Below are 19,271 nucleotides of genomic sequence, written 5' to 3'. Positions count from 1 at the left end.
AACTTGATGGTGTTCCACCCAAGCACAAACAAGCTTTTTCTCATATTTTCTTGTGTTGAGCTTGGCAGCTGTTGTAGTTTAATCCTTGCTTTGGCTCCCTTGCTGTATTTAACATAGCAAACACTGATGCGATGGAACATTAAGCTGAGATGCACTTCTCATCTGTTTTAGTAACACTCTATTTTCAATTTCCACCATTTTTCTTATATGATGCTCATTGTTTTTTCTTTTAGTTTCATTAAGTGTCCCTGATTTTATGCAATTCATTATGCTTAGGCCTTTTGTAATTTGTGATCATAATTTGCCATTTGAAGGGGGAACATTAAAAAAAAGAATAAAATAATTTACTATATTGGTAATGTCATAATGCTTATTTTGGACTGGGCTTGAAAAATTCACATATTTTACAAAAAACAGGCTCAACAATCTGATGGCATAGAGTGTTACATCTTTGAGTATGGAGGGTGTGATGTAAAACCCTATTTGGTTGCATTATGGAAATTGCAGGATCCAGGTTTTGTTTTTTTTTAGCTTGACCCAAACCAAGGCTATAGAATAAGTGTAATGGATTAGTACAGAGACTGGACCCGAATGCGTGAGCCAGACAACAGGTTAACAGTAAGTAACAAGTCTTTTTTATGATAAATGTGCAAAGCGAGTGCAAGGGGGGAGGTGGTGCGTAGTCCCAGGATCCAGTGTGGCTCGTGAAGTCCCCAGTGAGGGTGTTTGTGCAGCATCATGACGCAGCTGGGTTCGTCCCTCTAGCATACTCACACAGAGGGGAAACACAGGAGAGAAGGCAACAGGCAGGCAGGGAAAACACAGAGGCCGTAGCTACACAAGCTAACAACAAGGACACAAGGGAAACCGCAAACTACCGCATAGACTGATGAAACGATCTTGCGACGAGTAGGAGGGAATCCAGAGTCTTTATAGTCAGGGGATGATTCATGGAAGCGGCTTCACCTGCATAAAGTTTACCTGGAGTTGCCAATGGAAGGAGGGCACGCCCACACACACACACACACACACACACACACACACACACACACACACACACACACACACACACACACACACACACACACACACACACACTCACACACACACACACATAAACACACACACACAAGGAGATACACAGGATTAATACAGATAGGAAATGGCAACACACATTATGAGAAGGGTGGGAAACCAAAAAAAAAAAGAAGTCTGAGCATTGGGGTGTGACACGCGCAGTAAATCCTGGTCTGTAATTGCAGAGAGGCTCAAAAAGGGCGCTATCATTAATTCCTTTTTCTATGTTTTACCATACCATTTTTATGTACAAACATCATTTATGTTCTTATTAATTCTATAATTAGAAATGTGCTTTTGGCATTGTGTATTATAGCTCTGGAAAGTGTAAGAAAAGTAATTAAGCCCACACTAGTTCATGCAGGACACGGTAGTCATACGCCCCACTGACAGGATGATTACCATAAGTCACACACCAATCACAGTCCTTCCTCACACATGGTGGTTCATTCATATATGACTCACGAGCACTGAACGCTGCACACCAACACTGTCACACACACAGCTACATGGCAGAGCTTTGCCCCCTCCACCTCAGCCTCCACCTTTCTAGTCTAGTTTACCCTCCCTGGATAATTACAGGGAGGGTTATTAAAAGCGGAGACACTAAAGCCGAGTATAACTGTATTTCCATTGTTGCAATACATGGTTAAATATATGATAAGCAAGATATGATATGGATCTTTTCAGTTAAATTTGAAACTCTTATAGAACATGTGGGTGATTATTTCAGTGAGCCATCTGCAGTATATATATATATATATATATATATATAGCCGCCATCCATATGAAAGTTGGATGACCAACACCTGAGTGGAAACCATCACTTTATTTCTAGCCCTATCTCCTGTAACACTCCAACTCAATAGAGTACATCTTTGATATCCATGAAGCTATATACTGTAGATAAAGATTATATTATAATATACCTTATTTTATAAATTAGCAGTCAAAGTAAAAATGTCATGCAGTGTTATGTCAATTTTATTAGCCTGCAGATTACACGTGTTACCCTTTATTCGCTTAAATCAAAATCAATGTTCAGGAACTTGAGCACTCACTATATCTAGAGGAAAAATCTACTTAGAAGCTTTTATATTTGATGAAGTCGTCTCCCGGCAGATGGTTCCTGTCAGCCTGTGAAGCACAAAGCTAGTTCGCTGAGTGCAAAGAAGATTAAAGTTTGCCAAGATCTCCAAGGTTCAAAGACGACATGGTCCGCTGTAACGATGGAGTGGTTTTGAAAAAAAAAAAAAAGAGAGACTGAGATGCCCCCGGTCGTTGGCAGAGCGGGAATGTTTCTCAATAATTCACTGTGACCTGTTGATGGGCATCTCTGAGCCTCTCAAAGCTGGCACGAGCTCCCAGCTTGTCTCTAGCTGTAATTGCCTCTTGGTCGCAGTAATGGCTTACTGTCTCTGCTACGTTTACTTTTCATTATGCTGATGTATTCATCACAGTCCCTTTTGTTGACCTTATCAATCAGAGTTTAATTTCCTACAGAGTTCTTTTTAATTACAACTGTTTCTCTTCCTCCCCTGTCCCCCCAGGGCCTGTTCAGATTGCAGTACCCGCCCGTTCCGAGGTGGCACCTGCCAGCACAGTTACTGTGGTGCACTGTTACCTGGTCAGAGATTAATCCGCAGGTATAGCGCCTCTGCCATGCTCAGAGCCTCAAGTGAAATCCACGACTCTCGTCTTAATTTGCAGTGAAATGGCGGAGGGAGATAGTCTCGCTGACCGTCAGCCAGCAGTAAAGGGCAGCTTGGCTCCAGCATTTACCTTTCAGCTGTCACACAACCTGTTTATATTAGCCTGACTGTATCCCTCAACCCTTGTAATTAAATTGATTTCAAGAACAAAAATTATTCTGTGGCTGACAAAATTGCAAGTGGTTAATCTTAAAACATATGAGTAGCACAGTATTAATCCTTGAAGCCAGTTAACAGAATTCACCCCACTGCTTCTCCCCCTGTGTGACACAGTGGCTAAAGGTCATGGTATTTGAATCCCTGCTCTGGGTTGAATAAGCAAACAACATGACATATGAGCAGTTTCCTCTGCTTGTTAACACATGAAACAAAAACGGGTGTGTTTGATTCCAGTTCTGTCTGGAAGATGCAAAAAGCCCTCGCATCTCAACTTGTCATGTTCAGCCTAAGACGCTGGCAAATTGGTCTCCCTCAAAGAGGTTATTGCATGCCATTTACCGAGTGCTTTTAGTAGCCAATGAAGGTGTTTGCTTTTAAAAATTGGGGTCACATGGAGAGCTGCAGCTCAGGCATTTTTTTTTCCCCAGGTGTGTTTGTGTGTGTTTGCTTTTTCTTTCTATCAAACGGTGTCTAGAGCCTCAAGGCTGAGTTAAACAACACACAGTTCAATCAAAATGCCACATTTTCCCATTGGTGTGTGTCGTTAGAACGCAAAAGCTTGTAGACTTAGCAAAGAGAGCAACTTGGAGAACGGCTTCTTTCGGATTTTCTTTTCTGCAGACAAATTTGGCTCTGCAGAGTGTCATGTTCCGTTCATATTGATTAAGGGATTACCGGTGTTTACCTTTGATTCAAGTTGCCATGGAGGAGTGTGTAGCTAATCACTTAGTGTCAAGACGTCCGAGCTTGCAGCCATGAGTTCGATTGCGGTAAGCGGTCGCAATGTTTCCGCTGGGAATCTCTGGAACTGATGCTCTGGCTGGTTCCATTTCTCCATGCCCGCCCTCCCCTCCACCCCTCTTGAATCTCTAATGGTCTGCATTTTTTTTTGCAAGAAGAGAGGAGCGTATCCATCTGTGTTGTGTTGATGACCCAGCAGCATGTCGTAAGCTGTCAATATGTGGACCCCCTTCTATTAAGACAGCATCACATTTCTCACCAGTGATAAGATTTCCTGCAGATGTGGGTTGGGGAGGGGGGTCTGACATGTAGGTGACATACCATCATCAGACATGATTGCTATAGGTGGATGCTCCTTTAATGCCATCATCACTCCTGGGGAAGAATCATTCGATACCACACACACAGAGAAGCTGCAAGGCTTTAAGACATAATTAACCCGCAGTGGCAGCACATCCAGGCTGACTGATGGAAAGATGCACTCGATCTTGTGTCCTGTTGGTATCACAAAAGTGAAGATATCATCAGACTTAATCGTGATGTTCTGTTGTCTGCCACTTGCGTTACATGTGTTGCGTATCTTGAGACGATGGGTCTGTTGTCTCTGTTGTATCATATGCAGCTTTGAAAACTTTGGCTTTGCTGAAAACAGAAAATTCTGTTCAGCCTGAATCTAGTAGTTACAGCGAGCGGCACACACGGCGACATCAAGGATTTAAAGGTCAATAGGGCTCCTAAGCTGCGAGACGACTGAATATGAAGTTAAGGACAAGCCCCTTCTTGTTCTCCAGACTCCTTATTAGCTCTCATGCATCGTGCTCAAATCGTGTTATAGCCTGTATTACACATTTATTAGGGTTATGCACCTGTCTCAAGTTGGAGGAGGATATTAGATTTTTTTCATATGCTTTCATTTGTCTCACGTTTCCCTTTTGATGACACACTGTTTCCCTTTTGATGACACACTTCCTCTCCTGCTGACAGAGGCGGTGATCTTGTGGACATTTGGCTGCATTATTCCAGAGCCATAGATCTGACATAAATGCCAGTGTGCTAATTAGTCTGTACCTGCACTACACATTCCCCGCAATATACAGGTCTGTGTCTCTTTGCAGTAGCTTTGGCAGCGACAGGGGTGACCCATAAAAATCATCCGATTCCCTTTGAAATCCCCGCACGGCAGAGTCAGCAAGCTATCCCCGAAAATAACATGGTCTGGCATTCAAATTTGAAATCCAGAATCGTTTTGCCCCTCACGGTTTTAGCAAACGCATGCATAAGTATCACACCCTAATAGACTAATGTGTGCCCATCTATCTGCCACTCTAAATGATCTCCTTCTGGCTGCACTTATGAATATGCATCCCTGTAGTATTCCCGGGTATCTTATTGCGGCTACCCAAAGTCCTCAAAAACATGATTATATAACCTGTGCTAAAAATCAATCAAGTTTGGTCCTTTGAGGGAAAAAGAAGAGGACAATATAAGAGGTTGTTATCTTAGATGACTATTTCAACCATTTATCCAGTTACTTTGAGAGATCTATTTAAACATCTCTGTGAACTAACTAGTTTTCACACACTCTCATACCCTTTTTTTTTAAAACAAAATTAGTGCATGCATACAGGTTTTTAAAATGTGAGAAAGAGGTGATAGATTCCTTTCCCATTACCAGTAGACAAGTATGCCTGTCTGTTTTTTGTTCATTGTCCCAACATAAAACTGGTAAATGATAGAAAGCAGCATGAAATCCAGAAGAAATGTTACTTTTTATATTTATTGCTCATTCAGTCTCTCTTTTAATCTCTGTGCAGACTTATTTGGAACAATGTCCAAGCGTTGCAGAGAAAGAGGGAATTTGTGGTTGACGGAGGTGTCGCACATCTTAGCATTGCGCCAGAAAGGCGTTAAATCTTACTGTGTCTCCCCAGATGTTTCCATTACTGCCGATCAGAGCTGATAAATACCTGTGACGACTGCGGAGACGTTTGTCCCAGGAATGGATGCTGATTGTAACCTTTTCCACAAAAGAAAGGCCAGTGGAAATTGGGGCTACAGTAGCAAAATGTGGTCGTAATGGTATATTGGTGGGAGGTTTGTAGTGTGCAGTCAGTCTGTTGTTGGTAATTTACTGGTTATGTGATCGTAAATCTACTAAAGATAAGCATAACACAAATGTGGAAGGTTGTTTTTCTCCTTGACAGATATATATATATATATATATATATATATATATATATATATATATATATATAATATCAGACAATGCATCTCAATTTGAAGGGTCGGCTCTACTGAGATAGAAGTTCATATACGGGAACTATATAAGGATTCATTTAAACCACAATAGCTACAAATGATCTTACATGGGGATAATATATATATATATATATATATATATAGAGAGAGAGAGAGAGAGAGGAGAGAGAGAGAGAGAGAGAGAGAGAGAGAGGAGAGAGAGAGAGAGAGAGAGAGAGAGAGAGAGAGAGAGAGAGAGAGAGAAGAGAGAGAGAGAGAGAGAGAGAGAGAGAGAGAGAGAGAGAGAGAGAGAGAGAGAGAGAGAGAGAGAGAGAAAACAATGTGAGCACACAAATAAAATTACATTGATTTCACGTCACTTCAAATCTGATTGCTGATTGATTCCATTTTTCTGTCTGGGTTGTTTGGAAAGTAAACATTTAGCATTGCCAAGTGGCTTTTTCTGACATTCAGTGAATAATTGAGTGGTCAACAATGATCACTTGATTAGCACTTAGAAAGGACGCCACGTCTCTTGGTTTTTCTGAATAGGGAGTAATTGCTGCATATGCACTTACTTCCCATAAATCACATAATATGTTGTGTTTTTTAAACCAATGCTTTTCAGGGGCCCTCCAATTTCCACCTGCTTTGTGTCATTTTAGACCACCAGCTTGAATTAAGCGGGTCCTGTAAAAAGCACTTGAGGTTTCCAGATTTTTCCTCAATCCCTTTTTTTTTTCTGCATTCTAGGCAAGTCGCCAAAAATGGGTTTTCTCAGGAGGATGGCTGGAGTCTCCCTTAGAGAGAGGGTGAAAAGTTCAGCCATCCGTGAGGAACTCGGAGTAGAGCCGCTGCTCCTTTGCGTTGAAAGGTGCCAGTTGAGGTGGTTCCGGATCATCTAGTAAGGATGCACCCTGGGTGCCTCCCTAGGGAGGTGTTCCAGGCACGTCAGGCTGGGAGGAGGCCTTGGGGAAGACCCAGGACCAGAGGTTAATGTGGCCCGGGAAAGGGAAGTTTGGGGTCCCCTACTAGAGCTTCTACCCCCACGACCTGACCCCAGATAAGCGGTTGAAGATGAGAGTCTAGGCAAATTGCTTGGTGTGGTGTCACACAGTCTTGAGAGCTGTTTCTCAGGTATGGCCCTTAATCAGGCCCTCAGCTCATGGACTTTGTCTTGACTTGGCCTTGAATACACGTGTCTGCTGGCAACACAGTGGTGGTCATTGATCAAGCATGGCACTGTGTTTTGAAACCTGCAGGGAATTTTTGAAGGAAGAAAAGAACAAAAGAGCGAAACTAGGTTTCTGGGGAGATAGAGCAAAATGAGAATGTCTTGTAGAAACTGAAGCAGGAGGAGTTTTGACCAGAAAAAAAGGAAAAGTACATGGATTCTTGCAACAGTTCACTGTGTTTTTTATGTGAGAGTCAAATGATTTATCTGTTGACAGTTTTTCAGTGAAATCACATTGAAGATATATGCATCAGCATGTTTAGCCTGACAGTTCTGTTACACCAGCTAGCAGAAGTGTTTCACTGACATCTCACATTTTGCTTTCTGTCTCCACAGTGAATAAACACAAGCCCTGGATTGAGACATCGTACCATGGGGTGATCACTGAAAACACTGATGTTGTTCTGCTAGATCCTCCTCTGGTGGCCCTGGACAAAGATGCCCCCATCCCCTATGCAGGTATGGCACATTTCAACCATTTCAATGGCTGTCAACTGGAGGCTGATCATAGCAGCAGGGATGGACGTGGGTGAACTCAGACCAAATGGAGGCAGTCAACGATGACTCAGGTGTTAATCCGCACAGGGAAGCATAGCTGCAGGATGTACTTACACCTAGAATATAAACCCTATAAAGCTGTCATGTGATAACACATTAAGAGGTTTAAATTGGCTTCATTTACTATAACTGCTGCATCACAGTTTTTTTTCCCCCAGTGTTAACCCTGCTCTGTGCTGCAACCATTTAATCCAATAAATCCCAGTGAGCACACATAAGATACAGGACTCTTATTTCGTATTTATTTAGAGCGGAAAGAGGCCCAAATAAGTCCCACGGTGGCGGAGGACACTGCAAGAAAAAAAAAAGAGACTCAAGCTGGATTAGATGCTTCCCACTTTGTGACCATTCCAGCTTGTCTAAAGGGTGCCAGCTCTTGTGGGAGGACGTTAGCTGCAGGCTGTTGGCGAGCCCAGCCAGCCTATCCACAGCCAGGGTGCTAATGTGGCCAAGGCCCTAGCATGGGGCTGCTGTGCGGGGCTGTAGCCCACTCATCAAGGCCCTCCAGCTTGGCTGGCTGGATGGATGAAGTGAGAGAGTGTGCGTGCAAGTGTGCATGTGTGTATGCTTACCAAAACATTTTCCCATTGTTTGCTACTGTGTGTGCGTGTGCTGTGGCATGGCCTGAGGGGGTTAGCTGTAATGGCCACCCTACAGGGAGAAAGAGAGAAAATGATGAGACAGTAGGGAGGGTAGCTGGCTGACCAGCATATGTCCTCTGGCTGACAGCCACACAACGACACACACACACAGTGGCCAGAACTCATAGGTGTTCCTGGATTTCATAAGGGTAATGAGAGAGATTTCTCACTAAATTATTAATAAACATTAGCATCACCAGTCTATCCCTCCTTCTCTTTACCCTGATATTTATATATGTTCTCATTTCTTTCTTGTTTCCTCTCATCACCACTTCCCACATATGTTTTCTTGTCTCACCTCCGTACTTGTACACCTATTGAGCTATCCCAACAACAACAAACCCACACACACAAACAAGCCCCCCCCCAACACACACACACACACACACACACACACGTGCGCACACACGCACACACACACACTGCAGCAGTCACCTCCTTTTCACTGCCTCTTAAAGCAGTGATGTCCAACCAGGCAGACACAGTTCAGGGCACAGACAGTTATCCGGTAATCATGCCTTCTTCCGACAAATTGCCGGGGCGGAGTGGCAGGGCAGTGCAGTGCATAGGTAGCGTTTAAGCCTCATTAATTTGATCAACCAGGATTTAATTACAGTACATCTAAGACCAAGACATGCAATGTCAGACTAACTTTGGGCATGCTGTTGAATTGGCCATGACAAGATCTGTACGGCACCTGCTTTAACACATTCAGACACATCAATACCCAGCGAACTGAATTTAGGAAAGATGCTAATATGTGTTCTTTGAAAGCCTGAACTTTACAACTGTACCTGCCTAAAAGCACCTCACGACTCAATAGGAAAATGTCAATAAGCCAGCACAAACACAGTGTTTCCCTGTCCTTCTTTTACATCCCTCCAAACCTATTCAGTAATCCTCTTGGACTACTGAGCAGGGTTCAACAGTCACCACACTCACTGGTCTGGGACAACAGGGAAAAAGTGGCACTGCTACACCTGAAAGCTGGCTAAGGCTGACATCAGCCATCACTGCAGCTACAAGCTTCAACATCACACAGACAGCATGTCAGGAAGAGTGAAGCACACTGGTAGAGATAAGCTCTTTGTTTTACGAATCGCTCCGTCTCACAAAGCAAAAACAAAACGCAAAAGGCAGTTTATACAAACAGCCATACTGAAAATCCATCAAGGAAAACACATCACATCTTGAGCTTTCTGTTATAGCTCAGCCTATTCTGTTTTCATGAACTGCGTTTCACATGTGTATGAAAACTCTTCTAGAGCATATGTTTATGTCAGTTCCGTCACAACACATTATTTTATGAGTTGATAAGTGCCAACACAAACTCAGTCAGCTGTCTTGAATTGCATTCCAGTTAAAGGAGTGATATATTTCAAACTGTGCAGAAACATTGGGCCTCATACAGAAAAGCACTGTTACTGGACAAGGTGTGATTTTTTGGTGATTCTGCAAAAGGTTTAATGGTAAGGTTTTTTAACAGGGTCAGGTGCAATGGAAATGTTGGCAATCAATCTCTGTTGGTTTCCCAAAACAAGAAACTGACAGTCAGTGAGTGACTTTGAGTTTGGCTATTGGCATGGACGGATGATGAGACAATGGGCCCATGGGCACAGACATATAGGAGCCCACCCACTCTGTCTACGTAGAGTCTACTTTTAGAAATTTTGTAGTCCTTTTGGGTCTCTTTGTAGTCGTTGTGTACTTATTTCTTATATGCCCATTTCCATCTGGTCATTTTGTTTTTCTTTGTGGACATTTTACATTCATTTTAAGTTGTATTTTAGTCATTTTGTATTTTGGTGATGGCATTGCATCTATTTTTAGACATTTTATGTTTCTATGTTGTCTGTATTTACTGTATGTTTTGTTTCTCTCTGTGTACATTTTACATCTCTATATGTGTTACTCAATTACAAAAATGTATCGAGGCAAAATCTCTGTCTCGATGATTCGCTTGATTCCTAGGTTGCGTGTTATTGCGGCCTGTTCAGCTCAGGGATCATTGTCCCACAAGGACCGTTTTTGCAGATGCGCACCACTACAGCCCGGAATAGGCAGAGAATACGTTTGGAATAATTTCCCACTTAAAAAAGCCAAAAAAGCCAAAAAGCCAAAAAAGCCAAAAAGGTGCATTGTATCCCCTGCAAACAGGAACTGGCGTACCACAACAAATGATTCAGTGTCTGAGCCGAAAGCAGCCCGTTGTTAGCATCACTTCACCAAGTGCCGCCGTTTCGGTTTAAGGAGTCCGTTTGCCGTAGTGACTGCAGATGTTAAAGACAGGAAGCTATTGCGTAGCTGTCCTTGTGAATGCCTCTATGTTTAGTTTTTGATTAAAATGTTAAACATAACGTTACCTACCTGATCAGTCTTTATAGTTTCGTTTGAGGAAATGTTCCAGTCGCAGTTTGTACGTTGCCCGATGTTACGTTAAACAGGAAGAGAGTGAGTCTCTCGTAGAATTTTATGCACCACTTTGAATGTTTTAAATAGGAAACTTATTCATGGTAAATTGCGAGTATATTGCCTTCAACACACACACACACACATCTTGTCTCACTCTCTTCCTCCCTCACGCATGCGTGCACACAAGCAAACACACAGACCCATCCGTTAGGTCACCACACCAAATAGGCCAAATTATGATAATTTTTAACGCAAAATGATATATATATATATATATATATATATATATATATATATATATATATATATATTATCGGATTACTTGATTAACCGATGGAATAATCGGTAAAGTACTCGATTTCAAAAATATTTGATAGCTGCAGCCCTAGTTGGTGAGAATGTGTTGAAACTTCATAGTGGTGGTTTAGTGAGACCAGCGCTGTGGTCCATTAGCTTATTAAACTGAAATGGTTATTTTGGAAGACAGCTATCACTGTACTGAATAGGCTATGTTAACGAGGTTAATGGGCAAAAGCTGTGCTGAGTGGCGTTATTTGACACAGGTTAGATGATTGTCAGTCACTCCTGGATTTCTATTGCCATCACACGCAGCGGTTTCTCATGGCACCGCTGTCACACCACATAGTATATTCATGTGTCAGTCCTTCACTTCCACTGGTCCCCGGAGCCCTGTGGCTTTTGCTTGAATGCCCAGTTAATGTCTCACCAGTGACCCACGTATGCATGCTGCTCAGTCAACAGCGCTGGCAGTTTAGACAGGTTCACAAGACCCCAGTGTACCATACACATACACATTCCCTCTGCATGAATAATACGCTTTACCCTTTTAGTTGGCACTGATGTGTCACATACAGTATATACTGTACCACTTTTTCTCAAACTCTAAGTATGGGAGGATTTTCTTTTCTTTTATTTCCATCTGTTCTGCAATCATTCACCGCAAATGAGAAGTCAGACTGACAGCAGGGATCTGCCTGTTCCTGCTGTCTTATCTGATGTCTGAACAAACTAGGTCTGCATTCGGATTTTACTGCATTACCAAACTGTACCTCTCTAGGCATTACTAAAAAATCAATTATCTCTGACCTTGGCTTTCTTCTGGGAATCCAACAGCTTCCCATTACTCCAAAGACAGCAGGGGATATCATAGCGTCATTCACTGCCATAAAGCAAGGTAAATAGATATGAGTAATCATACTGGCTGGCTAATGTGGTGGGATTAATTAGCCTCTGCTGCATGTCTGATTGGAAAACAGATCTCAAGCTAATTATGAAAAGTATCTAATTAGCACGGTAGCACTGAGCTCAGTACAGTGTGTAGGTGGAGAAGCATTAACACCGCAATGTGTTTTTTAACAAGAGAGGAATTGGAAAGAGTTGTTTAAAAGGTGAAATATGTAGTGTGGCTCACAGATGGGAAACGTGATTGAGATAAACGGCATCATGAATTGAGAGGATAAAGGTTTAGGGCTACAGTCAATGTCTCCATTTGACAAGACAGGATAATGGCTTTCTATAAAATGCTTGTAAGTGTGCTGGAAAAACATGTATATGTTGACAGGGTAAGTCAAACAATTTCAGTCTTAGTATGATAAAAATATAAATCAGATACAGTATCTTTGCTGCTACTTGGGTCAGTTATCTTCTTAAGCTGTCACTGTAAGCGAAGGAATACCTTCAACATCAATTACTCACCGAGTAATGTCTTAAGTGGGGCCTTTCTGTGTGGAGTTTGCATGTTCTCCCGGTGTCTGCGTGGGTTTTCTCCGGGTTCTCCGGTTTCCTCCCACAATCCAAAGACATGCATGTGTTCGGTTAATTGATGACTCTAAAATCACCCGTAGGTGTGAATGGTTGTCTGTGTCTGTTTGTCTCTATGTGACCTGTGCTAGACTGGTGTCCTGTCCAGGGTGTACCCCGCCTCACGCCCGATGTCAGCTGGGATCGGCTCCAGCCCCCCGCGACCCCGACAGGGACAAGCGGTTGAAGATGAATGAATGTATTGTCTTAAGTTTGTGAAGGATTGTTATTGTCACATGCCTCCACGCTCAATGGAGAATCAAAAAGTCTTGATGCACTGAAGTACTAGGCGACCACGTTTCGATATAGCTTTCCTATATTGAAACATCAGTTTATAAACTCATGAAGTTTAATTCAAATCTTCTTTATCTGGTTGTATGCTCACTTCCCAAACACATGGTTTGTCCCTAAAACCTTACTATTTAAACACTTCCACTGTCTCCCAGAGAAGTTTTACACAGAGACAGTACTTGTCTCTACTCTCGTGCATCAGACTGTTTATGCGGGACTGTTGTTAATGGAAAGGTTTTAGTGAAAAAGCATGTGTTTTGGAAGTACTGGGCATATGACTGGACAAACAAGACCTTTTTTGAGCATACTGTGGAGGCATGCAACAAAAACCAAATTCTCTTCAGGAAGTTAAGGTAAAAATTGATGAAAAAAGGGTCTTTTTGTGAGTTAAGTATTCCTTAAAGCTCAGTGTCCCGCAGTTTTATTAGTTCCATCGAGGACGAAAGCCCCATGGTGAATCTGTACATGTGGAGTCTAAAATGAAATCATCTTCTGTCAAACTGGATAAATGAAAACTAAAAGTCTCTTTTATCCGAGCCTCCTTTTAAAGCTCATTGGCGAATGATCATTGGAGGGTGTCACAGGGGCTACCATTAATAAGGCAACAGTATTTTTTTTATATATTTTTTTTCAGCAGGTGCCACAACTTCACAGCTGTTGCTTTACCCATGATTAAAAAGCAACAGATTGACATAAGTATGCAGAAAGATAGTTTATCAATGACTTTCAGATCCCTTTAATCGGCCTGTGCTTTCTGTTCATACACACTGCAATTCAGCTCCTCCTTTGGTCATTTTGCTTGTACGTATTTTCTGGAACTAGCCGTCGCTTTCTCCCCTCCTTCCTGGGGTATCACACACTCTTTTTTTCATCTTTTCTCAAATAATTCCCACCTGTCAGATTTAATCTAGCTCCAGTGCATACAGGGATTGCAGTGGTGCCCTTTACCCTCCCATAGGATGCCGTGCTGTCCATAGCAGACACATTTTTTCCACGGATGTCAGCTCTTTCTTTTTTGAATGGTTTCATTTAATAAGATCTATTCTTTACTTTGTGCATGAAGACCTGATAACTAACATGTGGACGGAACAAAGTTTGTCCAAGATAAAAACCAACGTTATAAAGTGAAACTCAAGCACAGTGTAAATCAGTGATACTGTTATTCATGCTAACTTGTTTCTATAGACTTTTGAGCTCAAAAGCATTGGCAGCGTAATGACTATCTTGCTTTTTGCCTGCAGAGTGCCTCAGACTTTGGCTTCAAGACAATGGAGCCATCAGTCTGCCATTGTTCACATACTCATTTATTAATGAAGTACTGAAATGCAATCTGCCTCCTCAATGAACCACACAGATGAGGGAAATAGTCTTTGTAATGAGATTTCTTTTCTAGGCTTTTAGCTTTTTTGTCTTTTGATGAGTTACAGAACTAGCAGAGGAGTAAGTGCCGCGGCTCACTGCTTTGTTCTTTCAAATGGAAGCGAAAGGGTACACGTTTTAGGTTATCCAATGCCATTAAGCAGAATTTCAGGTTAACTATCACCCCATCACTGAGAAGCTGAGATGCTTGAGTAACATACTTACTTCAAACTGAGACATTTCCAGCTATCAGAAGTAGGAAAGTTTGCTTCTGTTGAGTCTGTTTCACGAAAATTCTGCTATTCAAGGAAGATATTGTGGTTTTATGGCCGCATTGGCTAAGTTTAGGCAACAGAAGGTGACATTGAAATTGAAATTTAGGTACCAAAATTACTCGGTGAGGATTAAAGAAAAAGTTGTGTTTGCTTTAGTACTTCCTGGACACGGACACCGGACCCATGGGTGAAAGTTCCATGTCCTGGGACCCATGCACCATCCTGACCCTCCTCCCTACATGGATTTAAGCGCTGTTATACTACATCACATGATTTCTTTCTTTGCTCCAGATGTAATTTCTGAAGCAAGATGCAAATTAGGCGATGACAAGTTGGCAACACTGGGCTCAAATTCAAAATAGGGGCACTTTGGAGACCCGCCTTATTACGCATCTATTAATAACAGCCAGGGCAGTAATTATAATATATATTCGGTGGAGGGGGGGGGGCACATATGTGATATTATGTTGTTATATGAATAAGTACCATATGTGATAAATGTGCAGAGGAAACCTCAGGTGTGCATTTGTGTTTGCATGCATATAATCTATATTTGCTGTGAGCGTATTTGTTTGATCCGCATCCATGCCTCAAGGCCTCCAATTAAAGTGTCAACAAACTGCTGCTCCTCCTGGGAGACGAACGTACAAGCAAGTGAACCTAGAGTCTGCTCCGAGTCGTCACAGTCTGATGGAGAGAGGGATGTTGTTTCAAAGACTTCCCACTGAAGTTCAACTCTCGACGCAGCACTCCATGAGAGAGAGCGATCCGTGTTTAAGCAGTTTGTCAATATCACATTCATCACTTGCCAGTACATCGCTTCTGCGCTTCAAAGACTTTGACGCTGCTTTTGATATACAACTTAAATTTTGAGGTTCATTCTGTCTAGTCTTGAATACTTGTGTTTTTCCCTGCACTATCTCTGATCTGGCTCCCAGTCCTATATCTCCAAATCATCCCATCTGACTTTCAGTCCTCTTTCTGTCGGTTTTCTGAACAGGACCTCCCTTTCTCTTTGAAATTTGACAGCTTCCCCTCTGCTGTAATCCCTCCATCACCTAGTTTTTCTCTGCTTCCTCTTTGAAGATGGAGAGGTATCTAGCGGACTCATGCGTGTGCGTGTGTTTGTGTGTGTGTGTGTGTGTATGTATGGGTCAGACTAGAAACAGTAAACTCGATTTGATGATGCAATAGTGAGGAATATATGGCACACTGCTCTCCAAACAACAATAAGAAAAATTGTATTGTACACGTACATATTGAGGTACTTGGACTTCATTTGACCCCCTCCAATTTATGCAACTTTAGATTTTCACTCCATTACATCTGGGGTTACCAGATCAGGATGGGTGAAAATTCAGAACAGGAGAGTTGGGGGGATGAGTGTGGCCTTCAATACATTACATTAAGTTTCACAGTCAAAAACTGTATTCATGTATTATTTCGGTTCATGAATATACTGTATTAGAAAAAAAGAAACATGTCTGCCTCCCCTCCTTGCAAAAATCCCAAATTCTTTGCGGGAGACTTTGCAAAGCTGTTTGTTTGGATCTCGCAAGGCAACAATAATCCCGGTACCCCCCCGGTTCTCGCCGTAAATGTTTTAATTCAGCGCCATTAGCATCTCCGCTAGGCGTAGTGATGTGAAATAAATAAAATAAAAAAACAAAAACACAGCCATAATTAATATAGGCTATAGATAATTGTTCACAAATATTTGGATTTTCATCTAGTTAATCGTCTAATCGTTCCGATCAATCAAAGATGGAGTTAAAACGATGATGATTTATCGTATGATCCACGAATGAAAGCGTTTTCACTTGACTACATTTTGAGTGTCTGTGACGACATTCCCGCGCAAAATTTAAAAAGCAGAGCTCTATTAGTGACGCTTTTTATGTCAGCCAGCAGCGGTTGGTCTGCCCAGGTGGAGCTATTCACTGAATACTACGGCTTGTAGTAAGGGGCAGAAGTGTAAGAGGAACCTGTGTGTGTAAGTGTATGGATTTAAGAGGGTAACATATAGCAGACACACCATCTATCTATGAATATTTTCTACAGAATGAATACTTTTACTTTTGATTTGACTTCTAGAAAATGATGTTGATACTTGACCCAAACACCCAGACACACACACACACACACACACACACACACACACACACACACACACACGCAGGCATTCGATTTTTGTGAAGAAATATGGAAAATTCAAAGCATTCCACATATAAACACGCAGTGACTTTCCACACCACTCCTTCATTTACCTTGGCTCTAACTTATTAATGCTTCACTCTTTCACTTTCTTGATTTCATTGAACGGGTAAAATCTTCACTCAAGGGCAAGAAATTGTCTGTCACACTGAATAAAATTGCAATGAACCACCGTTATTAAACAACATCCGGGAGAGCACGGAGAAATGAACGTGGGAATCAAAGAAAAAAAATCTCTTTTTGATAGAAACATAACAGACAGTCAGAGCATCAAATTTAATACTGACCCCCCACCCACGTGCATGTAGTTAATTCCTGGATGGCCCCTCTAGCTCTCTGGTTCAGAGTCGGTTATTAGAACATCATTCCACCAAACGTCTCGTGGCCTTAATCTCCTGACGGGGAGATCACTGCAGAACTCATCTGCGCACTCCTCCACTATTCTTTCACATTGAATGGATAGCGTGGATTTTTCAAACTGAGATGAGGAATTTGGGGATTTATTCACCTTCGACAACGTGGGGGATTGCGGTGGCGGTCGCAGTCAGAAGCCCATTTTTAGCCTCATCAGACTCGGCTTCTTATCGCCACACTGGGGTTTTATATCCTTTCTTTACATGTCATCACAGCTAACATCATTTCCACGTGTTCACTCATGTAAATCAAAGACTTAATTAAGTGAGAGTAGGCTGGGTTGGTGGAAATTAGAAATTAGGATAAATTGCAAAACTCTCTAAAAACGTCCCTGTTGCATGCCATTTAACAGTCCCTTATAACTGTTGACAAGTGGAAAGAATCCATTTTTGCATTGAAATATGACTTTATCTGGATTAGCTTGCAGGTGTGGAAGTTTGAGCTGGGAATGTTTCTTTCTGTTTCATAATGAAATACAAACACAGACCTGACACCTAACTCGCCTGCTGAGTGATTGATGGTTTTCTAGCAAACATTAGGGGGGAAAAGAAATATGTTTTAAATAAACAAAGATTATAGAAAAACATGACAGGTGAACATCAGGGATAATTGATAGCCCCGGATCACTTGAGATGGCAGATAATATCCAGGAGGCTGCACATCAAGGTTATTTACCCGAGAGGAGAATACATTAAATGCATTAGGTTTATATTGCATGAGCTGATTTTGCTTTCTGTCCCTGACACACACACACACACACACACACACACACACACACACACACACACACACACACACACACACACACACACACAGATGGAATGCCCATGGCTGTCCACCTTTACAATTCAACAAGGCTCTGCTCCTCCCTCACAGAAAACACAGCTGCTACATCTCCAACACACACATCCACAGCATTATGTACCATATTGCAGATTTTTGCAACACATATAATAATAAAAGTGGAGTGGAGTCGGCGTGCAAGATGTCTGCTTAACGATTAAAAAGACAAAAACCCAATGGACTCAATGTGCAAAGACCTACAGTATAGTGTGCCATACCAGTCCATGCAGTATCACAAGTTATCGTTGTATGTAAAGTGAAGTACAGTATTGATGCATATGTAATAATGCATGCATTATCATAATGTTTCATTGTTGGGGGAAAGCAAATATGCATACATATTCATCCATTTAAAATAATCTGCGCTTCATCATAAGTGATTATGTGAAATGTCAAAATACATTTTGTTTAGGTGTGTAATAGGTGAGTATATTTAAGCCATAGCTCACAACAGGCCGTGGTATGTTGGGATTATATCCCAGCTAAGGGTTCGTTGCTTCCGAACAATTCCCCTTAGGCATGATATAATGTTTTCAGTATTCAGGACACTCTTGTAAAATACATTTTTAATCTCAATTAGGCTTTTTTTTTTGGTTAAACAAAGGTGTAAATAATACTAATACTACTAATAATAAATATAATCCTAGCATATCACAGCCTGACGTAAGCTATTGCTTTTATAAAACGGTTACTAATTATGGCAATATTAAAGTGATGGACATATTCCAATGTAGACAGTCTATTAGCAAAAAAATCATCCATAAAAAGCAGTGTTCTTAAAAAAATAGTCCCTCCTGGCCAGCGGCTGCTACTGTCTTGATGTTATTTAGCCTGTTGCTGCCCTGTTAGTTAAACTGAGCATAGCCTAGCGTGAGCATAGCTTGTAGAAATCGTGAAGTTTCTCAAACTGAATAAAGACGTACAAATAAACACTAAACTGCTTTGCTAGCTCAATCGTGTTGTAACTAAGTTATCTGACAATAAATATTTTCTCTATGTACAGATTTAAGCAACAGAGACCGTTTATATTGTCCATTGAGTCCCTATTCAATTTAAGCTAATGTTAGCTTGTAGACATTGTGAAGTTTCTCAATCTGAATAAAGACCTAACAAATAAACACTAAACTGCTTTGCTAGCTCAATCCTGTTATAAGTAAGATATCTGCGCAAAAAATAACTAAATATATATCTCTGGACAGATTTTATGTCCGTGAACATATAGTGTTAGCTTAAGCTAAAGATAGCACTCTGTCCCCACTGCGTCAACAACACACCAGCGCAG

General features: G+C 41.6%; 1 protein-coding gene across 1 annotated transcript in view; it reads left to right on the top strand.

Annotated features, from left to right (window-relative positions):
* The window catches only part of LOC310947466 (calsyntenin-2-like), a gene marked incomplete at its 5' end in the record, with an annotated part of 259,328 nt that overhangs the window by 89,890 nt on the left and 150,167 nt on the right, over positions 1-19,271 (top strand). The window contains one exon of the mRNA XM_083914254.1: positions 7,498-7,620. Coding sequence (XP_083770380.1) covers positions 7,498-7,620 — 123 coding nt within the window. The remainder of the gene's footprint in view (positions 1-7,497; positions 7,621-19,271) is intronic.

This window comes from Echiichthys vipera (assembly GCF_963691815.1).
Source record: "Echiichthys vipera genome assembly, chromosome: 5".
Classification (NCBI taxonomy): Eukaryota; Metazoa; Chordata; class Actinopteri; order Perciformes; family Trachinidae; genus Echiichthys; species Echiichthys vipera.
Note: the sequence above shows the minus strand (reverse complement) of the source record. Positions and strands in the feature narration are given on the sequence as shown.